At 38.2% G+C, this 26680-nt stretch overlaps 2 protein-coding genes across 2 annotated transcripts in view; both read left to right on the plus strand.

Moving 5' to 3' along the window:
* LOC144646971 (uncharacterized) overlaps nucleotides 1-26680 on the plus strand; it is a 165333-nt gene that overhangs the window by 57864 nt on the left and 80789 nt on the right. The gene's annotated exons all lie outside the window — the stretch shown is intronic.
* LOC144646974 (uncharacterized) lies at nucleotides 16410-24699 on the plus strand. Its single transcript, XM_078506697.1, has 2 exons — nucleotides 16410-19926; nucleotides 24317-24699. The coding sequence occupies exons 1-2, from the start codon at nucleotides 16425-16427 to the stop codon at nucleotides 24433-24435; spliced, it is 3621 nt and encodes a 1206-aa protein (XP_078362823.1). The 5' UTR covers nucleotides 16410-16424; the 3' UTR covers nucleotides 24436-24699.

Consider the following 26680-nt stretch of genomic DNA (forward strand, 5'->3'; position numbering starts at 1 on the left):
CAAGGCCGGCGAAGGAAGTGCCTATGGCAATCTTGGAATTGCTTTTCGTAATCTCGGTGATTTCAGAAAAGCCATAGACTACTACGAATTGCATCTTAAAATCGCCAAAGAAGTAGGAGACAAGGCCGGCGAAGGAAGTGCCTATGGCAATCTTGGAAATGCTTTTTTTAATCTCGGTGATTTCAGAAAAGCCATAGACTACTACGAATTGCGTCTTAAAATCGCCAAAGAAGTAGAAGACAAGGCCGGCGAAGGACGTGCCTATGGCAATCTTGGAAATGCTTTTTTAAGTCTCGGTGATTTCAGAAAAGCCATAGACTACTACGAATTGGATCTTAAAATCGCCAAAGAAGTAGGAGACAAGGCCGGCGAAGGAAGTGCCTATGGCAATCTTGGAAATGCTTTTGGTAATCTTGGTGATTTCAGAAAAGCCATAGACTACAACGAATTGCAACTGAAAATCACTAAAGAAGTAGGAAACAAGGCCGAGGAGGCCATATCCTATCACAATTTAGGTCTCAGCTTCGAATCACAAGGTTTCTTATCCAAAGCCTTAGAATATTACGACCGTGGCGTAAGATTATTCAACAATGTGAGAAGCCTTCTTCAGAGTAATGATGAGTGGAAAATTGGCTATAGAAATGAAGTTGACAATGCATACACTGGTTTATGGAGAGTAATGCTAAAGCAAGGCAAGGCTGTTGAAGCTTTGCTTGCTGCTGAGAAAGGACGAGCCCAAGCTGTTTCTGATCTTATGTTATCCCAATTTGGCATTAGAAAAAGTCAGTCCGTGTCACAGGAAGAAGACGAAGAGCAATACCTTCAACTGATACGCTCTATTCAATCAAGTACAGTTTTTCAGGCATTAGGCAGTGCTAAGATTCATCTCTGGGTTCTTTCAAAAGAAGGACCTGTTCGTGTAAAAGCGAAAGAAATTGGCGAGGCCCAATCTGTATTAAATGATGCCACCGCCTTTTTTCAGTCGTTGATAAAAAATGCCATTAGACAGATTCGCTTTTGCTATGAGGTAAGATGCGAAAATCGTTCTTTGGATGCATTAAGAGAAAATCGTCAGAAAGCGGATGACAATTCCGACGGGGAAAACTCTCAACCCTTCGACCTACAAGAGATTTCTTTGAGCACCTTGTATAATATCTTGTTTCAGCCGATTGCCGACCTGGTTCAAGGTGATGAGCTAATCATTGTCCCACATGGACCACTGTGGCTAGCTCCTTATGCTGCATTGATGGATGCGGATTCCAAATACCTGTGTGAGTTGTTTAGAATCCGGTTGATTCCTTCACTGACAAGCTTGGAGTTGATTGCTGAATGCCCAGACGACTACCACAGTAGGAGTGGTGCATTACTTGTGGGTGATCCATGGGTAGAAGAAGTTACCAACAGCAAGGGTGAAAAATTCCTGGATCCTCTTCCGTTCGCAAGAAAGGAGGTAGAAATGATCGGAAAGATTCTCAACGTGACGCCTCTGATTGGAAAGAAAGCAACGAAACGCGAAGTGTTAAAAGGACTCAGTTCAGTTGCTTTAGTTCATATTGCAGCACATGGTCGCATGGAAACTGGTGAAATTGCTCTAACACCGGACTCAAAGCAAGCATCTCGAATCCCAACGAAGGAAGAAGATTACATTTTGAACATGTCAGATGTTCTGAGTGTTAAAGTGCGAGCAAGACTGGTTGTCCTTAGTTGCTGTCACAGCGGTCGAGGAGAGATCAAGGCTGAAGGTGTGGTCGGTATTGCACGTGCCTTTATGGGCGCTGGTGCTCGTTCTGTTCTGGTGTCACTATGGGCAATTGATGACGAAGCTACTCTGGGGTTTATGAAAAGTTTCTACCATCACCTTGTGGAAGGAAGAAGTGCAAGCGTGTCTCTGAACAAGGCCATTAAAGATTTTAGAGAATCAGACAAGTACAGTGATGTAAAATACTGGGCGCCTTTTGTACTTATTGGAGATGACGTCACTCTAGAATTTCATCAGAAAAAATGAGTAAGTAAAAAATAGTTCATTTCACCATCAAGAGAAATCGTATATTTTCCAAACATCTGTGCTACTTATTTATTTTCAAAGTCAGTCATACTTGAATGTTCTTTGCTTAAATGAGGAGATTAATACTTACACTTTTATGCCAAGTAGCAACCTACCAAAATTACTTCTGGTGCCTTCCATAATTTCCCGTCCTCCACCCCATCTCATCCATTGCATGTAAAGTTGTGTGAATTTCGAGATATATTCAAAGATGTGAGAAAATAAACACATTTCAAACGTGCAAAAAGGGTTTCTGATCAAAGTAATCTGTTTGTTTTCTCAATAATTGCTCGTCGTTAGTAATATGACCCATTAATTGTCTCAATAATTGTACAATGGGTTATAACCAATTTTTAGTTTTAAAGTACCCCTGATTCCTCTGACTTCTTTTAAAGTCTCAAGTTTACTTAATCCCTTCCCTCAAAAATGGCCTTGAAAAGAATCGGGAAATTTACTACTCTTTTAATATGATTCGTATTGATTAATATTAATTTGTTTCTGTTTCAGCTTCCAAAGGAATGAATGACGATGTCAACAAGCTTCCCAGTAAGCAGTAAGAGTGGACTAGACTAGCACTACAATGAAACCTGCAAGAGTAAAACTGAGTATAAAAGTGACCGTTAAGTGTTTTCAGAACCCAATTTTATCTTTGTTGTTCTAACAGCTGTTAACAGCATCGTTGTTTTACTTTGAAGCCGTGTATACAGGCTCAGGTAGAACGTTAGCAGATTGTACTTTCTCAGACCTTCTCAGAAGATGCTCGATTTGTCTCCGACTTTAACCATTTGGATAAACTGGTTTAAGGCTATGATTATTTCTCGATGTATTTTTTGTGTTATGCAGCTCAACTCACGAGCGAGCTTATGTTGCCTTAACTTTGGGTTGATATATTCAATTTCAGCAACTTAGGAAAGTAACTTCTTCAGTTTTATCATACATGTATTTTCCGTGCCTGTTTGTCACAAGACATGTTCTTGTTTCTACTACGGTTAAACGATCAACATATTAATAAGTAATCACACAAAACCCAGTTAGTTAAAAAAAAAAACATGAAGAAACTGTTTTCAAGCAGTCTAACTCAAAATTGTATGGATATGAATTGAAGAGACAGCATAATTAGGTTAAAATTTCCAGCAAGATACGAAACAACAGAATTGCTCTGATTTTTAGTCGTGCTGTCATCGCATTTTTTATATGATATAAGCATAAGCACAAGCATAGAAGTTCAGTGTCTTAAAGATTTTTCCAAACCGTTGTAAAATTATCTTTCACTTTTTCACATTTTTATCCGACAAAGACAATAGACCAGTTTGTCAAAAGCTTAGACTTTTGACATGTAAATATTTTTTACCGAATATGAGGACGTTTACAACGATTTTATTGCGATGAATCCCTCGTTACGGACTTCCAGTATTCCTACTTTTTTCCTGGATAAGCAAAGATTGATTATGTTGATACGTACAGATGTACCCAAAACCAATTTAATGCGAATGCACTTGGTTTAGGATATTGTTTTAGTCATTAATATGAAGACAATTTTGTACCAATAACATAACATCGCTAGAAATCGCGGACATTGAAGTCGGCGAATTTTGATGTATCTTACATTAACCGCTCACGAAACTTGGTAATAGCCGCTGATTCGAAAGCCTGACTTTGGGCTCATACACATCTACGATGATAAACAAAAATGCGGCCTACACAGAGAAATATCTTGTGAAGTAGGAAAACCACTGGTCAAGAATATTGCCTGATAATAAACTGGAGCAAAAGATCTTTCAAACGATGGTTTTTGCGGCAAAATTGGAGCAAAGACGGCTGAAATATCGTAGCTCAAAGACAGTGAATTTCGGTAACTCAACGTGGACTGCCGCCGTGTGTTTACAGTATGCGATTTTTTGTGGTTTTCTAACAGCAAAGATACAAATGAAATCTAATCGGAAGGAGATGTAAATCGTTTGGTGAGTTAGATTCGTGTTTAGTTTTATCAAATCTGCTTGCACATTTTTTCGATCACATTCAGTTTGCCGATAATCCCTGTTTATAAACTTGAAGTTTTCGGTTTTCGCCATACATTCCTCCTCTACGCCTTATAATTTTGGTCTCAAAAACTGTTCGCAGAAAACGTTCATGAATACAAATGAAATTCGAAGTCTGCACTTCAATTCTTGTACAATGTGGTTCTTAATACACCAGTCTATTGTGTTCCGCTTGCACATTTTTACATTTGTCAATTTGTCAAGAAATATTTAATAAAACATTTCATTCTCCATACATTTTCTTTGTAATCCTTGCGTTCGCTTCTACGGTCAATGTACCGCAGGACATACTATTCGCGGACTCGGGTGTCCGCGATTTCTAGAGATGTGGCTTTAGTTCAATTATTGCAACTCTCCAGTTCTGACTCTCTACTTTCCAGCCCTCGTGAGCAAGTCAGACCTCGTGCCTCGCGTCCAGTCCTCGTGCCAGGCTGAACTCTACATCAGCAATACAGGGGGACCCGTTTTTGAGCTTGAGAGTTGCGAGATTATTTTCAAGCTTGTTAAGAAGATTTGTTTCTAGTAATAAATGCAAATAACTTTGGATTTTGCTTTTCTTGTCTGTTCAGTTACTCAATTGTTTAAATTTGAAGTAAAATATTCTATGCATCCTCCCAGATCCAGGGGCAGTAAGTCGTTGCGAAGCAAAGTAAATCTGGCAAAAATTGGAGCGACGAACATTTTGAAACCGGGTGTACCTTGTTGCGCCCCTAGGGTGTTAAAAACCAAACAAGACGCGTAGTTTTCTCACGAAGTAGAAAAGAAATAAGAGTTTGCGAGTTGGAAACTAATCCAATCTGCGCTAAGTCCAGTGGGTTAGTACCAAATTTTGCAGAAATCGTTACACACTGGACAAAAGCACCAAACTTGGTATACGAAGACCTTTGAACATAACATTTCCAAAAATCCGATGCTCCAAAAAAATCGTTTCCCTTGGAGGGTGAAAGTGACGTCATTTTTACGTCAGACAGCTATTTTTGGTTGTTTTTTGTAATATGACAATGGATGGAATTTAGTAAGGGCTTCCTGGCTTTCGTGAAGACAGGATAAGCAAAACAGTTTGACAATGTTTTATAATAACTGTCAATTAAAAGCCTGGGCCTGTTTTAAAAAAAGTTGTTTCGATAAATATACTTCAGCGGATGTTACTTACAGACAAACTAGATAAGAACAACTGACGTAAAAACTTGTGTGTGGCTGGCATGGTTTGCTGCATCATGCAAGGTACGTAACAACAAACATTTAAGCTCTCTTTAAACAAAAATTTACAAAACATAGAATTAAGTGAAACGTGCCACAATTGTATGGGGAAAAGTTCCTTATAGTACCTTGAGGACTGCATATCGAGAAGACGTTATGGAATGCCCTTGGGGCTTTGTTGCGCGGTACTGGTTGTCTTAATGACTAAGAATCGGCGGATTGGTTTTTGAAAGCAACGCATATTAGTCGGACATTACTTATACATTATAAGGCGAGGAAACTAGCGCAAGCACCTTAATCAACAGGAGGGTTTTACGAAAAGCTGGGGGCAAGATTACAAAAAATGGCGACACGCAACGACAATCTTGACAGAAGTATGTGCAGAAACAGAAATAGTTCTCTTGGCATTGATACATTCCCACAGAGAACAAGGCAAGAGTATCTTCAAGACCTAGAGCATGCTTTAGACAACCACGTCAATTGCAGTCGCTGGGTTAGTGTCCAACAGTTTCAGCGTGTAATGAGTCATCCAGGAAACATCTAGACGGCTTTATGTGATTTTTATCAATCAAGCCCACGAACAGAAAAACGTCAAAGTCAAGAACACTAGAGGGGTTTTGGAGCTAACGAAGAACCCATCCCGTCTAATAGTGCACTTTTAAAGAATCGGATTGGGAAACGACAATACAATTTACAACCTCGTTCCATTTTAAACGTTCCGTAAAGAGGTAATGAATAAAACTACGAAATCAATCACCCGGCCATTAAGAGGAATTGACTGCCATTAGGCCACAAGGCTGCCACAAGGCTTTTTTCAGAAAATCGAATCAAAGCAAGTGGGCATGACGTATGGCGGTATATCAGTAGCCAGCAACGTAAAGGCGACCTTAGCGTATTATTCGCCCAAGTCTACCCAAAAGAAAGGTACCGGAAAAAACCGGTTGAATTTTAAGTGTTTAACGGAAACGTCCTGATTTACAATCTTAGCCAAACGTTACACAATTGTTTTCAGAGTATTCAGAACAAATCTCTCTGCCATTTCTCAGGCGGGAACTGAAAACTGTCAATTAAGTGGAGGTAGTGTAGGATCGCTGTCTGCCGGACTGAGAGAGAGCGAGGAATGGCACAAAGGAGAAATATAGGCTTGGTGCTCAAGTAAATGTTAGTCTCCTATAGGAAAGAACTGGAATGCCTTCGCGATACCAAAAACAAACTTTCTTTCAAAAGATGGGACTCATGTAGAATGAAAACATTCAAAAGAAAGGGAATGGTAAAAAAGTACTTCGGTAGTTGCAAAGGGTAGCGACAAATTAATAATGGACTTTACTTATAAACATGTATAAAGAAGCGGATATCAGAGAAATAGTATATTTGTTTGACGCTCTTGAAAATGGGCAGAGCAAAATTGAAATTTGAACAATGGACACGGAATTGGTCTTGGCGCTGTTGCACTGGTTGGCCAATTCTTTAATATACAAGGGAAGTCTCCGTGAGTAGACTGGCATATCGGTGGCGTTTGGAATTGGTACACAATTTAGGTATGGAGCAATCAAAGTCAATTCCGATCCTGTATTTCACGTCTTTTTGTTGGGCTGTGATACAAATTTGCCTTTTTGTGAAGCCTTTTCTTACTTAGAACAAAGCAAGTTCGTTACAGTTAGCTCTTCTTTAGCACACTCAGAAACTAAAGAGAGATTGACAGTACATAATTATAAGTAAGTAGAAAACCGGATTACAATTACATCTTTAAAAAAACTATTTTTTAACAGGAAGTAATTAGTTTTTCATGATTCTTTACTAACAATATTCAAAGAGCTGCATACCAGGTTGGGGGTTTGGCCGTGTGTACAGAGCCTAAAAAATTTTTCACTAAAAACCTGAAGGCGGAAGTGGAAAGAAAATAATTTGCAAGCCAGTGCGTGGCAATTCCAGAGGAGGCAGGAATAGCATTCAAAAAGCCACTTAAAATCAAACTGTTCCTCAAAGTGTAGCTGGAGTGGGCGTTTTCCGTCAATTTGATAAAAGTATCACAAAAAAGGAATCTTAACACTATCCAGACCAGGGGGCGGAAAGTGCACGCGCCGACTTTGAACGTTTAATAACAATAATAATAATAATCATTTGTATAGCGCCCTTTCCATACGTTCAAGGGCGCTTGACATCGTTAAAAAGTAAAATATTAATTAAATAAATTACAATTTACTTTGAGTTTAAAAAAAATAAATAAAATATGATTAATATAAAAAGGGCTCTCTAAGTCTTGATAATTTTAAAAAGTAAAATATAAAAATATTACTTAAGTAATTTACAATTTATTTTGGATTAAAAAATAAAATATGATTAATATAAAAAGGCCTCTCTAAAAAGCAATGTTTTAAGTTCTTTTTAAAAAACGTCAAGTGATTTAATAAGTTTAAGTTTCTTTGGAAGCGCATTCCACAGTCTGGGGGCGGCAACTTTAAAAGATCGTTCTCCATAAGACTTCAAGTTTGTTTTCGGTACAACCAACAGATTCATTGATGATGATCTAAGTTGCCTGGTCGGTGTATAGTGCTGGAGTAGATCAATTAAGTATTGTGGTGCCATGCCATTCAGCGATTTATACGTAAGAAGCAGTATCTTTTATTTGATTTATAACTTTTTCAACATTCAACCAAACACTGTCAAGCTTTGCAACTTTATCTAAAATTTATTTAGAAATAATTTGATATGACAGGTTGTTGTGTCAGAGACTTGATGTTGCCATGGAAACGGCATTTTGAGAGAAATGTTTTACCAAATTTGTATTTTTTGTGTTTTTATAGATAAAAATTAACTTTTAATGCAGTTATTTTTACCTTTTGGGCATTTTTTTGCACCATTTTGTTGTTTTCAGTACTTTTTAGTAATTTTTGGCGGTTTTCTTACGTTTTGGAAAAATTTTCAGATCCAAGATGGCGGATCGAAGATGACAAATATGTTGTCGATTTTTGTGATGACGTAATTGTCTTTTCTCGCGATCCATGTTTTTGGAGCATCATATTTTCTTAAAGCTCATGCCTCAAAGACGTGCGCCAAATTTGGTTCTTTTGTCCGGCGTGTAACGATAATTTTGCTAACCCACTAGACTATTTGTAGCGGAGCTTCAGCGCGCCAGCGGAGCACCATGGGTTAGGAAATTTGGTAAACCCATGAAGCCAAAAAAATTGGTTATCGAGTGAGCGTACGCCCGCCCGCGCCTACAGACTCTCGGGGACGGAAAGGGGAGTCACAAGGCAACCTGACTGGGGGAAGAATGCCATTATCATATCCCAACTAAGGTTAAAATTGGCTTGTATCTTTGAAATTGGACATCCATGTAATAGTCAATTGACAATGGTCAAAACAAGATATTCGCCGACAGTATCACATGACCATATCGCGGGCTCAGATGTACAGCTCATCGAGATCATGTGTTTTTTTTTTTAAATCTGACCGCTGGCCAGGTTATATTTGTCCATTGAATCGCGGGCCCGAATATGTTTTGTTCAGGGTAATGGCAGGATTGTGTAAGCGCAATTTCTGCGATTGGAGTTGACGATCTAATTCGGCTATGAATCTTTATTGGGTGGTATACTTTTAATAACTTCAATAACAGTATTTTCAATGAGAGTATTTTCGCAAAATTTTAAGAACAAGAAAATAAGTGTGGAGCTTCGCTTTTAGACTTGGTTAAAACTATATATTAGTTCGATATTGATGTTTTCATCGTCATCGGGGTCAACCATGTTGGCATCGTTGGCCTCTTCGATGTCTGAGTCAAGCAAGAAACTAAATAAATTGCGTGATTTTACTCTAAACAGCGTTTCCTTGTTTTTTGAGGCGATTCTTGGGGAGGGGGCGTCTACAAAACACGGGACGTTTATTAGAGGAGGGCGTCTAATACGAACTTTACACCCCAGGGGAGGCGTTTAGTAGGGCGTCTGATACGAACTTTACACCTCAGGGGAGGCGTTTATTAGATACAAGGCGTTTATTTGAGAGTGGGCGTTTATTAGATCATTTACGCTTGTAAAATGGAACGATTTGAATCGTTTTTGTATCAGGCTAGGGTAAACGTTTTGGCCGCTGTCGGAATGTGCTGCAAAGATACAATAGCCGATTTAACAAATTAGATTATCGGCATCTACGAAATAGTTGAGGATATTCCAAGCTTTCAGCTTTTCTTTCTTTCTTCGGTCGTAGTTTCGTGTGTACTAAGATGTCTGCACTGGATTGAAGACTATAATGTAGGCAATAGAACAGTAGAAGTAAACGCGTGGAACCGGCTAACAGTTTGCAAATAAAAAACACGAGTGACGTTTATCTCGCATTTTACTTCATTAGAAAACCAACAGTTACTTGTTTGTAATATACAGCGTAAAGTTAGTGCCACAGTAGGACAGTTTTCCAAGTGTCGAGTTAACACGAAAAATCTCGCGAGTAACGCCTCTACTCCAAATAGTCGCACGCTGCAACATTTTTTGCGCAATATCGTTTAGGAACTGAAGTGAATGGGAAGCAAATTCTATTGTTGTATAGCTCTTTTCCCTGCGATAGCGCTTGCATTGACTGACTAGCAAATGGTCACATGACACCTAACAATGAAACTGTTTCACGCCAAATGTCCATGAGCGGGTAACATTGCGACACCTATGACGTCAGAGGGTAACTGTTACCCTCTTGTCATGGAAATACACACAGAGTGAGGCGCCGAGACTCGATGGTGTCAAGGCCACTGTAGGCCAAGGAAGTGGGGCGAGACTGAAAGTTGAAGTCCTTCCTCAAGGCCCCCACACTTTTGGCTCAACTACCGTCTTTCCCCTAATCTTATCAAAAATTGTTGTGGTATGTTCTGTGCGCAACGTTTTTACGTAATGAGAGCGTGATCACGTCGTTTACAAATTGATGTTGTCGAATTACAACTCCTTATTGCTGTAATTGGACACCTTTGCCACTCATTCATCATTTAGGTGCACTTACAAGTAAATGACTTTTCTTGCTGTTTCTCTGCTGTTTGTAAAACTGATGGAATGTATGACTGACTGTATTATTAATATAAGGTATCATTTTCCCCAAATTCCCAACCTTGAAATTTGCTATTGATATGACTGACTATTGATTATAATGGACCTCATGTCACCCAAGTCCAAGAAAAAAATCATGCTCGTAAGTTTCAAAATCCGCTTTCCACTATGTGGCACAGGCCCGTAGGGAGAGGGAGTGCGATAGGTGCGTCCGCACCCCCGCATGAGCCTTGGAAGTCCGCTCATTGTGAAAAAAATATTAAAATAATTAAATAAAGGGAAATGATATTTCTGTACTTCGACTGTTTCCATTCAATATGGTTCTTTGGGTTGAAGGTCCACCATTTGTAAATTCGTATGGTATATTTTGGACCAAATTGTGTGATCCAAGGTTGATTTCAACAATACATTCTATCTAATGTCCTTCATAGTCGAACCGTTCCGAGTTCCATTGATATTCCCAGGCGCTACCAAAAAGAGAGGTGATTGGGTACTTGTTGGGCTCGGAAGCACCCAAGAAGGTTGGCATTGGAGCTTGTCACAGTGCTAAAAAACAACAAACCGACTCTAGCTGATTTATGTAATTACCATTTGACACTGAAATGAAGAAACCTATCTTTTCCTGTCTTCCTTTTATGTACTGCCGTCATTTTTAGCTTAATAAATGAAGGGACGGACCATTATTTTTTTTGGAGGTGGGAGAGGGGGAAGAAAAATATTGAAAAAAATTGTTTGCAGGGCCTGGAAAGACAAAATAAATTGTTTGCAAAAGCGATATGTATAACAAAAATAGTAAGAATTTCAAAAAAAAATGTTTGCAGAGGAAAATTTTTCATCCCCCCCCCCCCCTCCAAGAAAATAATGGTCCGTCCCTAAGTGTGTATGATAATGAGAACGTAGTTAAAAAAAGTTATTTTTGTACCACAAGTAAATGTAAGAAGTAAATGTGTTATTTGTAAGTATAACTGACTCAAGTGAGCATTGTAATGATAATTAGATGTAACACTGCATGTGGCGTTTCCGTATATGCCATCGATGTAAGTAATGTAATGTGTTGGGATTAATAAAATATTATTTAAAAAGAAAAAAAAGCTTAATAAATTGTAAATTACGTTTTTAAGGTTCTATTTCGAAAAAAAATGATTTCAATTTAAAAATATACCAAAACTATTGTTGTCGTTACCTTCACTTTCCGCCTTTTTTACGCACGAAATGCTGTCTCAGATAACCTATTTTTCAAACTTCACCGAGGGAAGAATATCCCCAGACCCCCTACGTTATCCGCAAGCACGGAAGTGGAATACCATCTTAAAACTGGAAGTAAAAATGTAACTTGCGGAAGAGACAGCAATACATGCAAAATGGCCTAATATCTTCCCGAGTTGTCAAAAATAGTCTTAATACCACCAAAATATTCTAAACCATTTTATATAGTTTGCGTAAAGTTGTAAAAACAACTTCGGCGGCGGCCTTGAATTGAAGGAAGTGTAAAGTTAAAAAAATGAAAGAAACAAGTCTATCATCCTTTTGTTTGAACGGATTCATTCGGCCAATCGGGTTAGGACATTCCTGTACCGAATACTGAAAGCAACGTTTGAAATCCAAATAAAAAATTCTGTAAAATTACACGTCCTGCAAAAGAATAGCCTGTATTTATCCATTCACGTTGTTGTTTGGCATCGAACGTGCAGGCAGTGTTCAGCTAATTACGCCTTTTGTTCTGCGACGTTCTGATTTAAAATTCTGTTTCCGGCGGCTTAATGACGGTAAGTTTGGAAAAAGGCGGTGTTTTCCTCGACAAGCAAATTCAAAATAACAGAATCGTAGGTATATATAAAAAATAAACAAATCTAGTTCGCGGCCATTGTATTTCATCGGCAACGGGAACGTCGTCCAGCAAAAGGTTTTATTAGCAACCACCATTCTTCACGTGCATTTTGGTTTTTAAATTTTTGCATATTTTACAAATCTCATCTGAGAACGAAATAAAATATTCAGTCGATCATTCTATTTCCGAAACAAAAACCAAAAACTTCTGGAATTGAAAAGAACCAATCAGAACAAACAATGTCATTTACATCCGCCTTAAATCTGTCAATCAATGAATCGAAATTTTTACTTCCGTGACCCTTAACTGGCAGAAACCTTCTACCAAATCAAAGATTTTAAAACGACGCCAAAAAATCGTATACCTTATAGACATTTGGGCAATATAAGCCCATGGATAACAAGTTCAACCTTTCTCCTGTCTGCCGAGTAAGTATTGCTGGCTTGCAACTGACGTCACGGCGGCCATGTTGGGGGACAGGAACAAACCGTTTCCCTCCACTGGGAATTTAACTTTTTTATCATGCAAATGTTGCGAAAATTTATTTCATTGTTTTGACCCCCAACATGGCCGCTTTGTCACGTGGTTGCAAGCCAGCAATGGTGAAATTCAGACAAATAGTTGGAATTCATTGTTCGTGTCGTGTAATCTGATTGGTCAGTTTAGTCTAAATGACCCCGGTAATAGTAGTCGCACTGTAAATAGAAATCTCGAGTTCATAATTAGCCTGTGTACAGCCGTCCCGCTCCGCTAAAAAAAAAAGCGGGACGGCTGTACACAGGTTAGTTCATAATCTAATTGTTAAACATGTATCACACTGAAAAAGATTTTTGTTTTGCGTGTCAGTGTTACGCTTTCGGGGTTACGTGATGTTATTACACCACGTATTCACCCCTTCACGGTGTACTCTCATCGCGGGCTCACCGACATAGAAGGATGACTGGGAGACTATACAGTACGCTTACATGAAGTACATATATATATACCGAAAGCGGAAGTGATAGCGGAAGCCACTAAGGGCCTCTTCACATGAGCCCGGTTTACGAGCTGTCTCAGTTACCAGGACGGATTTTGACCTCTGTTCATATGGAAAATTTTAGCCCGGTTGACGGGGATAAAATTCAAGACACGAAGGCAAAATGGCGACACATAAAGTTGCATCTTTCGCGACTATCGTAGCTTTAATGACCCATGTAACTTTATTAATAAAGCTAATTCGCATATTTCTGAAGTGGAAATAGATACAAGGCAAAATTAAACCATTTGGACCACCCAATTACGAAAGGGAAGCTATTTTCTCAAAAAAAGTTGCGTCCCGGCGACCGGGCTGGAGCGTTCATATGGGAAAATATTCTTCCCGGTTGTCGAGATCTCGGTTGCAGAAACCGAGATATCGGTAACCGGGCTGGCCCACCTTCTCATATGAACACATCCAAAATTTTACAAGAAAATAGGAGTGCGCCGAGATCTCGGTAACTGGGCCAGCCCGGTCAACCGGGATCATATGAAGAGGCCCTAATGGAGGTACGAAGTGTGTTGCAGTGTTTAAATCGCTTTTGAACTTTTGTCTTATTTCCTTCTTTTTGTTTTCAGATTTTGGTTACCAAAGGCAAGCAAAGAAGAGCAGTTTATCAGTCGACTGAGCAAAGATACAAGTAAGTGAAAACAATATTCTGCGACGTGCAAATAGATTTGCATTTCGTTCAGGACTGTTCAGCGATCAAGGGCTTGTTTCTTTAACTTATCAAATCAGTTAATTAAGAGGGCTATGGCAAATTGGCAACGTCTCAATTCTCGTATGTTATCGATGGTTTGACGGGTTAGTTCTGTATATAAAAGGGACAGATTTACCAGGCAGATTTTCAGACTAGCGCTTTGAAATTTGATTACATTCACATATGACTCACGGTCGAGGGAAAATTCCGAATTTCCTGCTTGAACATTGTTGGAGAAAAATAATGACCATTTGAGGAATTTTGATGCATTTCAGACGACAGAAAAGGAACTCTGTTGAGTAAAATATTTTAGTAACTTCAACCGTGTTATCCACAAACCATTTTCTGCTGTTAACGACCATTTACGCCGAACAACAGATCATAATCTGTGCGAAGTCAGTTGGCATAAATTAAAAAAAAATTACTTTCAGTTTCGAGACCGTTGTCCAGTTTTTATACTTCGTCGTTTGCTCAATTTCTTTCATCTTTTTTTTACATTGTGGCGGTGTCAGGGGGAAACAAGGTAGAAGAAGACAAGTTTTAAGGTACGTAAAGCATGTGTTTTAATCGAATACATTTTCAAAAGTTGCAGTTTGCTCTGTCCCTGTTTCTCTGTCTGTTGCGTGACATTTATGTAACGTCCTAGAACAATTATATTAAACACACATACAGTAAAAACCCGCAAGTAAGGACCTAGGTTTCTTGAGGTCAGCCTAAACAGGTTCTTACATAAATAGTAGTTAACACAAATTAAGGCTATTTAGGTTGTTTTAAATAGGTTCTTATTTTCTGGGAAAAATATACATTGTTGCTTATAGAACTTTTAGTGATATTCGGCCTATTTGTTTATAAAATTTGCATACCACACATAATCATTTACAACATGACATTGTATACATGTACAGTAAAGCCTTGCCCAAGCTTATATTCCCAAAAGTAAACATATTTAATTCATTTTAGAAAATAAGAACCTTTTTTCAAATTTAGGGCTAAATGGGTTCTTATAAAAATAGGGTCGAATTTGCAACTTTCAGCCTGACAGGTTCTTAAATGTTAGGTTCTTACTCGCGCGTTTTTACTGCATAAACAGCTGGTTCGTGTTGTCTGTCTGGTGAAGATTTCTCCAGGTTGAAAAGAACAGTCAATGTTTCTAACTAAGGGCAGCTGAAAGGGGCCATCCACAAATAAGGCAAGCCGCATTTAAACTGAAAATCGATATTACACGAGTTGGAGTGTAACGCATATCGCGTGGCGAGTGTTACGCGTGGCACACGAATGTCGCACTGCTTATGAACTATCTCGCTTCGGTATTTTTTTCCTCTTTTCCAGCGAAAAACAGTTAACTCAAGCCTCCAGTTTTTTATCTTTTTATCGAAATAGAACTTACAATAGATTTTTGTTACAACGTTGCCTATTGGTTGTTTAGGCACGGATCATTATTTTCTTGGAGGGAGGGGGGTATGACAAATTTTCCTCTCCAAATTTTTTTTTTAGTTTATGCACCTTAGCAAACCGTTTTTTTCGAATATTTTTCATACTCCTCCTCCAAAGAAATAATGGCCCGTACCTTATCTTATTGGGATTTTCATTGATATGCGAACTCTGAAATTTAATCCTCAACTAACGGCTTGCGCTTTTTGCTGCCGTCAATCATCTTAGCGGACCCCTCAGGAAACAGAAGTTCACTTTAACCGGGTCATAAGGTCACGTCTGTCAGTTTTGATTGGTAGATTTTGATCCATTTTGTTTTTCTGTTTTTTATGATTTGTTGGCTGCCACCATAATTATGATTGACAGGAGCTAAAAACGCAATCGTTAGTTGGGTTTTGCATTTCAGGAATTTCCAGTCCAGGATTCTTGAATTCTAGTTCTTCATGTATGCAGTCGTGATGCTTTTGTTATAACTTGTGGGAGTATCATGACCTATCATGTCAACTGATGCCAGCAACAAAGAACGGAATAAAATTCTTCACCCTTCTGACGCAGGGGGAGAATTTTCTCCCAAATCCTCTATGTCCTCCATTTCAAAAACACGCCTGTTTTTACAATTTTTATTCCTGTTCAAGATTTCTTGTTATTAAACAGTCAATTAAAAAATCTAATTTCTTTTCTCTCCAGAGCTTTTCGTTTCTCGTGCCAAGATCCAGCTCACTAAGAGACGCGAAAAGGGCCTTTGGGGATAAGAATGCGATCCAGTTATGCATCTTTTATAGCCAGTTGCAATGCCCCCTCCCCTCCAAAAAACTGTTACAAGATAAGTTGAGAAATTTTCAAATAAGGTGTCAGTTTTTAACAGGCAAGGATCCTAAACGGTTATAAAATAGCATTTTCCACTTAATAAGGACATCATAAAGTAAATTTCTATTTTAAAATGTACAAATATTCCCCCGAAAAACCAGATAGCCTTGAAAACACTTTGCACTATTTATGCTACGAAATTATACCTCCCCCTCCAACTTTCACCACAAACCTAATATATTGTTAGGGTTGTGACGAATCTCGTAAAATAGAACCCAGTTTTTAAGAAGAAATATTTTGTCTGTTTATTTTTAGCTAAATCTTGTTCAATCTACAATGGAGTACTCCCTGGAAGAACTGAATTATTTTCGACTATGTCGAATTGTCATTAACTTAGTACCCGAGAGGCTTAGAAAGATCTTCAAACAGGAATGGGATTTTCTTTACAGCACAACTGTGTGCGGGACGTGGCAAGACACACCACAGAATGGCAGCGACTTCTATCACAAAGAAACCAAAAGAAAAAAGGCAGCAATGAATGGTCGCTATCTGAACATCATAAGAAATGGAAACTCGACCGAGTGGGACTGTAGTTGCTTGTTTTCTGCAATTCTCTATTCCAGTAGCATTGGCACCACACTCAGTCCAACAGTCAAGAAAAATGTCGATGATCTTCGACAAGTCCGAAACGAGATTGCTCACATCACTGAAAACACACTCACTGATGCCCAGTTCCAATCATATGCAGGAAGAGTGTTGAATTCGTTCACATCTTTGGCTCTTCCGATTAATGAAATCGAAGAGATTAAAAACCAGACAGATTTTCCAACCGCGGAGGTAGAAGACTTGAAGAAACAAATTGCTGATCTGAAGACCGCGCTTGATCAAACGACATCAGAGCTGGAAGAAACGAAGAACGAGCTACAGAGCAAACAAGACGATCTATCTGCTACAAAAGAAGAAAATGAAGTTCTCACTCAGGAAATAAACTCGAAGTCTGAGCCATTTTGTTCTCTCACATTTACACCACCCCATGAAATCATCAGACGTAGCAATGACCTTGCAAAGATTACAAAGCGGATGAAAGAACTTTACAATAGAAGTAACAGAGCTGTTAGCACTATTTATCTGTCAGGAAATCCCGGATGTGGCAAAAGTCAACTTGCCCGTCAACTTGGAGAGGAATTTTATAGTGAGAGGTCACGTGATACTGGAGGTCTGACATTTGTTGCAACTTTGGATGCAGAAACCCTTGAGAGCCTGACTGACTCATATATCTCTCTTGCTACAAAACTGGGTATTACCGAGTATGCAATTACTGAGATGGAGAAGTCGAAAAGAAAGAAGCCAGAGGAAACCCTTAAGCAGGCGATAAACATGGTTTCCAAAAAGATTGCAAAGTTCTCCAACTGGCTAATAATCGCCGATAATGTCGTTGACTTACCGTTGGTCCGAAGGTATTTGCCCCAGACTGCAAGTAAAGAGTGGGGTCACGGTCAGGTGCTGATTACAACTCAAGATAGCAATACAATTCCCTCCAATGCTCCTCACACTTACCATCTGTCGCTCCATGAAGGAATGCAGCGAGGGGATGCAGTAAAGCTGTTAAAACAAGTGTCACAAATTTCTAATCAAGAGCAAGCAGAGGAGGTTGCTGAAGTTCTTGAGTATCAGCCGCTTGCCTTAGCAGCTGCCGCATTTTTTGTACAAACCGTTGTCAGCGGTGGGTCTCCAAACTACAATTGGACAAACTATCTTGACGAACTACGTCAAGGTAGACGGGAAGCGACTGAAGAGCTTCTTGCAGAACAAAGTGAGGCGTATTCACAAACAATGACGACTGCAGTTGAAATGGCAATTGAAAGAGCCATGGAAACCAGTGACGTCATTCGTCATACCTTCTCCTTTCTTTCAATGTGTGCTTCAGAATCTATAACAGTGGAAGCAGTTGTGAGCTTTGTCAAAGCTCGCATAGAGAGCCATATGGCCGAAGTGTTAATAAGGGAAAAGATTTTAAAATCCTCGTTGCTTGTTTCTTTCTGTGAAGAAGATGGAGAGACAAAATATTTGCGGCTTCATAACATTGTTTACAATGTTCTCAAAACGCTTCCGTTATTTGATTCCGATTCCACCCAGAAACTTCATTGCATTGCTACAGGAATAAACACATTTGAACCCCAACTTAAAGAACATTGGTCAACAGCAGGATATGGCCATGTTCAATTGAGAAGATTTACAGCTCACAGCATAGCTCTATGTGGTATTGCTCTTTCCAATAGTGATAACACTGCAGGTCTTGTTCTAAAGAATTTGTCCCCTTTTATTACTCCTGAAAAAGTTGTTTCGTGGCTCATGTTTACGGCCAACGCCTGTTTGACAATTTCAGACCTGGCACAGGCTAAACGTCTCTCTGAATTAGCTTGTTACTTGCTTCAGGACATAAGCATTGGACCAAAAGGAGAGTTTCTAAAATCACAAGTTTTAATGACTTGCGGAACAATACTTAGGGAAGTCTGTGATCACAATGCAGCATTATCTTACCTACAAGAGGCACTCGACATCAGAGTAAAGTTGTATGGTCAAGAACATGATGATGTTGCAACAGGTTATAACAACTTGGGTCTTGTTTACGGCGACATTGGACAGTACGACCGAGCTAAGGAACTTCACAAGAAGGCGCTTGACGTCAAAATAAAGTTGTACGGTGAAGAACATGGTGATGTTGCAACAAGTTATAACAACTTGGGCGTTGTTTGCAACGACATTGGACAGCACAAACAAGCAAAGGAATTTCACGAGAAGGCACTCAACATCAGATTAAAGTTGTACGGTGAAGAACATGGCGATGTTGCAACAAGTTATAACAACTTGGTCGTTGTTTACAGAGACATTGGACAGCACGACCAAGCTATGACATTTTACGAGAAGGCACTCGACATCAGATTAAAGTTGTACGGTGAAGAACATTGTGATGTAGCAACAAGTTATAACAGCTTGGGCGTTGTTTACAGAGACATTGGACAGTACGACCAAGCTATGAAATTTCACGAGAAGGCACTCAACATCAGATTAAAGTTGTATGGTGAAGAACATGGTGATGTTGCAAAAAGTTATAACAACTTGGGCGTTGTTTACGACGACATTGGACAGCACGACCAAGCTAAGGAATTTTACGAGAAGGCACTCAACATCAGGTTAAAGTTGTATGGTGAAGAATATGGTGATGTTGCAGAAAGCTATTACAACTTGGGCGTTGTTTACAGCGACATTGGACAGTACGACCAAGCTAAGAAATTTTACGAGAAGGCACTCAACAGCAGAATAAAGTTGCACGGTGAAGACCATGGCGACGTTGCAACAAGTTATAACAACTTGGGCGTTGTTTACAGATACATTGGACAGCACAGGCAAGCTAGGAAATTTCACGAGAAGGCACTTAACATCAGATTAAAGTTGTACGGTGAAGACCATGGTGATGTTGCAACAAGTTATAACAACTTGGGCGTTGTATGTAGCGACATTGGACAGTTAAATGAAGCAAAAGAGTTTGACGAAAAGGCACTGTTCATTAGAAGAAAGATTTACGGCGAGGAACACGGTGATGTTGCTGACAGCTATTACAACTTGGCAATCGATTGCCACAAGATTGGACAGTACGACAAGGCAATAGAGTATCACAAGAATGCGCTTAGCATTTGGAAAAGGATTTACGGGGACAAGCATGGCCATGTCGCAGACAGTTACCACGCCCTGGGAATTATTTACAGAGACATTGGAGAGCACGACAGGGCCAGAGAATTCTTTGAGAAGGAACAAATCATAAAGAGAAAGAGTTGTGGTAGTTAAAACATTAAACTTTCGGACGCTTTGTCGATAAGAACACTAAATTATCATTGGAACCTGCCATTTTTCAAATGACATTTTTAGTTAATATGATCTCAACTAAAACACGGTGCTTCAAAGATGGTAGATGGTTGACATTAGGTTTTTTAATTTATTTTTTCTAGAAAATAACACATTAGGAGAGAACGTACTTATACTAAGTACTTGTTATCGCAACTTAACGGTAGATCTCAACTATGTAAGGTCTTACACGAACAATACCACAAACACCCACGTTTTTATTTTAAAAACGAAATGTAGCACGTTAAGGAAATAAGAAATAATCTTTGATCAAACCTCGTGGGTAGATAATGGGTCATGAGATTTGTCAGGAGAGGAAAAATGATTATTTGGTTTGCTTCGCTGGTAAAAACATAGAAAATCCAACATAGAAATTATTGTTTTGGTTTGTTAGCTGTGAGATCATAACTGTAGATAACTGTTAAACTGTGAATGCAACCTGCAGAAAGCTGTAATCTACCTGTTAGGTTTTGAAAGTAATTAATGTTTCAAACTTTAGCCAATCGATCTTAGAAACGTTTGTTTATGTTGTCAAAATAGCATTTTCTCGTATGATGTAATCTGTATCGCGTCACTAGCTCACCCTTAAGTAGAACTGCACTGTAAAATATTCTTTGGTGATCTTTGGTATTGTTCTAGCACCCCCGGTGGTGGGACGCCGGTTAGACAAACATCCCGTTAGTTACTGTTGGTTATGTTATTGGAATAAACTCTACTGTTGGAGCCAAGTAACTGCGTATTTTCTGACGTTCCGAAGGACTGTTGTTGCTGTGTTAGATTCCGGACTTCCCGTAGCTATAGTTGCTATACGGACGAACGACCGCAAACAGCGCGAAAACGTATCGTTTCAGATTATATACTTGAAGGAATCTTGACAGTATTTTTTGCCTGCAAAAACAACCGGTGGAAGCATCTTGGCGCGAACGTATCACACGAGGCAAAGAAAATTTTACATTTAATGCGTGGTTGTTCATTAGAAGCATCGTTACATTAAATAAGACAATTTAATTTTGTTTTGTATAGTGAGGCAAATTAATTAACTCTAGGTGTCAATGAGGTTAAGAAATTGGATGCGGATACCAATTTGATTTAGCCTGAACGCACACAATTTAACTAATCAGAAAGTAAATTCTGTTTCTTAAAGTTCACAATTGTTTGAATTAGATACCACACTTGTCATGATAGGAGGACCTGTCAAAGAAAAGAAAATATATAGAGTAGAGGTTTATCTTTAATAGACAAAAAGTGTTTCCCCTTTTCGGTGGGTCGACCTGTTGTCTTGGAACAGTTTTTCTTAAGACACCTGTCCATTTTTTACCTGTCCATTTTTTTAGTATTATTTTATTTTATTTTTTATTATTGTTATTACTTAATAAGTTTTACGCTTTTGCAATATTGTAACAAATTTAGTCATGCAAATAAAGCTTGTTGTTGTTGTTGTTGTTTTTGTCTTAAAAGACACTGTCACAGTGTTTCTATGTAAGTCATCTTGTTCTTTATTGGATAAACAGTTACCAATTCAGAATGCTTAAGCGATTTATTTTCTTTTTGGGAGTACTTTGAGTCTCTCTTAGTTTCATAATCCACTCACTAATAGCTGGTTCGGTCAAATGACGAAAAAGAACAGCACTCATTCTATTGCGTTACTGCGTTTAACCCTGTATCTCATTTCCGCTGTCATTTTAGTCAGCTTTACTCCAAAATATTTACTCCACCTACGAAATTAGCCAAAGAATAATACTCCTTTACAATCATACTTGACACAATAGCACACTTCCGCAGACAAGTTACGACATAGTTACCAAGTGAACAATTCAGTAGAAGACGTGGCTAGTTTAGGATTGTCTCTATTTCCCTATATTGCTCTTTTATTTTTGCAAGGTCCAGCTTACACGAAAAGTCTGTAAGATATTCCGGTTAAAATTTCGTTAGAATCATTTTTGCGACATGATCGAAGAATACTGACGGTGTTACGGTAAACAGTCTAAACAAGTAATAATAATACTCAGGGAATTCTCTTACATTTTTCTTAACTTTTCGCGAGTTTAATTATCGCGAATCTTTTACAGTCAAAATTAACGAAAATGAAACTACAAAAGCGTCCTACGCACCAAGCGGAAACCATCTTGCCACAAAACACACAGTAACAGACGAGAAAATTGTAACAACAATATCAGGAAGCGCTCGAAGGATCTATAACTGTGTTTGGATACGTAGTTTACAAATTCGAGCGTTATTAGTATAGTTAACGGAGGGCTAATTGCGCGGCAAATCTCACGTCTCGATAGGCTCCCGTGCCCGGTGTTAAAGTCAGTAAAGCTTACTTAAAAGGAAGATGGGAAAGAAAGCCTTTTTTGGAAAGAGACTTAGTAAGAACAGTGCATGTACAGAAACTCAAAAAGTCTATTTATTTCTTTGTTTAATTCATAAGCAACCTTAGCTTTTCAGTCATTTTTTCTTTAATTATATTGTCCTTCTTACTATTAATTTTACTTAAGCATCACTTGAACCATGATCGTTCATTGAGTTTAGTATAGAAGATACTTAAATGACCTGACCTTTAACGTTTTTTTTCTTGCGATTGTATTCACGTTGTATTTTTTCAAAATCTATGAATGCCCAACGGTTTCATTGATTCACAAATTAATCCGGATGTAATGAGAACCGACAAATCTCTATAAAAGGCTTAACGATTCTTTGTCATAAAAAGTAAACGTGAAACGAGATCGTCGTTCAGTCAGCAAAAAAATACATTAGACCATTCCTGGTATATAAGTCTTATAAAGTGCGAAGATGACGAGATTTCTACAATTTGTCGCTATTCTTTCTTTCACCGTTTTATTGTGCGCGCTATTAGCGAACGGGGATGAAGAGAAATTGGAATCTCTTAAGGACAAAGACAAAGGAGTTAAGATGTTAAGGCATAGACCGTGGTATTCTGGTAAACGCGACGCTTTTTCTTCACACGAGGTAAGCAAGCAAGGAAATAATAATCCCACTTGTGATACACAGAGAATTTACACACAGTTTTCAAATGGCGAGATTACTGTTACTAGTAGATCGAACGATGAGCAATTTGTTTTTGTCTATTTAGACTTAACTGACGATTCTGTCAGGTCTAAAGAATCCAAAGCCCGACAAAAAAACGTTACTCTCAGATATCACAGTAGTAACTATGTATTACATGTAACAATTATTTTAAACGACGTAAAATTCATGTTAAAGATTGTAGGCGGTATTTAATTAAAAAGGTTATTGATTGAAACTTAGGTTTTTTTACAAGATTCAGTAAAGAAAAGAACGTATTGTCCCTAACAATAGACAAAAGATTATAACATTTTTATTATTGCGAAAAACCGTCAACACAAAAGTTATACCACTTAACGTTACAAATTATAACCTTTTATAAATCTAAAACAGAACAAGGGGAATCATTTCGTGTGATTTAACGCCGTCTGATAACTTTTTCAGTTATCGATCTCGCACTTAACAGTTTGTCATATTAAGTGACACCTGTTGGACACGCTAGCGAGCGTTTTAATATAAGTGTTTGCTTAACACATAAAACAGGATCTTATTTCGCATTTAAAATGGCAAAAAGATAGGACGTTTCAGATAATAATTCAACAAATTGCGCGTGAATAGGAGGGATATTAACCCATATGTAAAGTAAATCTGCTTCGTTGTTTACCAATACTCAAGTGAATAATTACTAGATATCATGCCTAACTAGTATTGAATAACCAGAAATAAGAGTGTAAATTTCATTCGTCATATACAACAAATGAATCATTAGACAGTTAGGGAAGCTTTTGTTTGTTATGTAAAACAGTGAATATAGCGAGGGATACTTTTAATTTCCCGTGCGGTCAATATCGACCTTTATTCACCAACACTGAGATGATTACTGTTTCAGTTACTATGAACGGATTAAATTAATAGCGTAGCAGTTGTTAAAAGTGCCAAAATTTCATCATAGGTGGATGTTTATAAAGTCGGAAAAGGAATAGAAGATAGAGCAATTTCCACTGAGTGTTACTATGAACGGATTAAATTAATAGCGTAGCAGTTGTTAAAAGTGCCAAAATTTCATCATAGGTGGATGTTTATAAAGTCGGAAAAGGAATAGAAGATAGAGCAATTTCCACTGAGTGTCGAAAGTAGTTCGGAATAGCTTTGGTTTTGTTTTACTACGTTCTGTGATTGGTTTAAAAATCCGTTATGTTGTACATAACATTTTGTGCATATTTTGCTGCCCCTATAATGTATGTTCTCTTGTCTTCCCCTTGTGAGTGTATAAAGAAATGCCACTGCTTCTCCCACAGGTATTAAACAGCCAATCAAGAGGGTTTCAACAACGAGACTGGGATGTTATGAACGAAAACTAGGCGGAGAAAAACTTACAGCAGCAAGAATTAACCGAGATAAACTCCTGCCACAATAGAGGACTTAAAAAGTTATCTTTTCCTTTATTTTTTTCTTTAAATTGATACTTGTGCATTAAACTCTGTAAACAGACAAATAGTTAAGTCGGTAAAAAAAATGCAAGAAATGATAAAAAAGATGTAAGCGTAAAAAGTAAACTATCATTCTATTGTAACCATAAAAGTAACACAACTCACTTAACATTCTGGCTGAACGACCCGAAGAAGAAAAAGAAAGTCGGCTAGATAATGTACCTATTCAAAAGATTTATCTTTATTTGATGTGTACTCTTGATTTCATGATTACTTAATGCGTTCACCCTCACATTCCGTTTGGTTAACCTAGTTTAAAATATTAATAGAGTGAATTCGTGTAACCCGTTTTTTATATGTTAATGAGTCGTATAATATTCTAATGTTTGTGTACAATAAAACAATACACGAGTGGTCAGAAAACCTCAAAGAAATCACTTTAATAGTTATACAGAAAATAAGTATAAACAGGACGTGTATTTCTTTAAGCACTTCAAGAACATGTTCAACCTAAATCGAAAATTAGTTTGATTTTCTTTACGGGACGTTGAATATAAAATGTTTGTCTAAAATCGCAAGACAATTCAAGGCATGATAAATGTTTAGCCCCGTTATCTGTTTTGGTTTTTACATATTGGTAAATGCTTGAATTTTAACCTGACTTCCACATGCAAATAATAATTATGATTTGTCCGCAATTTTCTGTTTTCCTGTACAGCTCATTTAAATATTACACGGCGCATTTGCATATAAAAAACGGGTTACACGAATTCACTCTAATAAAGGGGCTTTGTCACGGATTCTAACAGATTTTTGAACAACCAAAATTTATATTTGTATCGTAGGAAACCTAAGACTCTTGGTCTATTTTTATTAACAATTGCTATATTAGAGCACTGAAACTGTTAACAAGCGTCTTTGGCTGCGGATGGCTAGGATAGAAATGGATTACAACTTGAAAAATTGAGGGTAAACTTTTCAAGTTGTTTCCGGGCGTTTTTTTTTTTAAAAATCGATATTTATAGCCGTGGTTTTATTTTCTCTCCACAAATTAAGGTTGTATCCTCCTTTAGATGTTCAAAGAATGTTTTTCATGGGTTAAGTTGCCTACCACTAATTTTAAAACAGTTAAGCACTAAAAATCGCGAAGTCCCCGTCACCTAGCTCCTTTATTAGAGAGGTTAAGATTGACGTTAAACGGCAAGCGGCAAACGTGAGCTTGCCTTTCGTTTTGTTACCTTTTTATGGAATTCTAAAATTAATCCCTCATAAAAATAGGGAAAAAATCCCACATTCACGACAAACCCAAAGCTACTCATTTCCGCGTACGAACGCCAAACGGCAGACGGCAGAAGTTGAATTTTTGCCGTTTGCGGGAAAAATAAACGTCATGCTTAACCTCTCTAATGTCAGAAATTTCTCTGAGAATTTCTGAGAATTTGGTGATGCAATAAAACAAAAACCCTAAACATGTTTGGGCAAGAATATAAACAAGGGCGTTACCTGTGTAAACTAACTGGGAAAAAACCTGTGGAAAAGACACCTTACAGAAAGAGATTGTTTCCCTAGCATAAGACATGAAAAAAAAGTTTCGCTTTTTCCCCGTAACTAGTCTTCAAGGTTCAAGTACGTATCTAGATTCTTGTGTCCGCGCCAGGCGCAACTTTTTTAAGCTGCGAGGTTTTGAGCTGCAACCCTTTAGAGTTTTAACTAAAACATTTAGGCTACTCGCCTTTGTTTTCTACGAACAATGGTCTGAATGGTCAACTCGGCGGCGCCTCAATGACTATTCGCTCGTAGAAAACTCGGGCTCGTAGTCTAACTGTTAATTAGTATGCAGTGCGGTTTTAAGAGAGATTGCCAAAATTCGTTATTTAAAGGAAATTTATAATAACTTATTATTATCCTAAAACAGTTAGATTATTCGCTCTCGAGATAGTTGATTCGGCCTTCGTTTGTTCGTTCGTTCGTTCGGCCTTCGTTCGGCCTTATCAACTATAACCACACAGAAATTTTTGAGTACATAATCTAACCGTTAATTAAACTCCGCCTTGTGAGAGGTTATTTATAATTGTCCGTAGCTGCCCTTAGTTGGTTCGGAGGCGCAGTAGCCTAAAGGTGCGTTGAATTCCAGCAAGTTTTCATGGTTAAGGTAAGACACGTTACTTTTACAGTACCCTTCTCTACCTAGGAGTTGAAATGAGTCAAGGGGAATCGTAAAGGTAAGGTAAC

Source organism: Oculina patagonica, chromosome 3, assembly GCF_052425735.1.
Source record: "Oculina patagonica isolate OP01 chromosome 3, crgOcupat, whole genome shotgun sequence".
NCBI classification, from domain to species: domain Eukaryota; kingdom Metazoa; phylum Cnidaria; class Anthozoa; order Scleractinia; family Oculinidae; genus Oculina; species Oculina patagonica.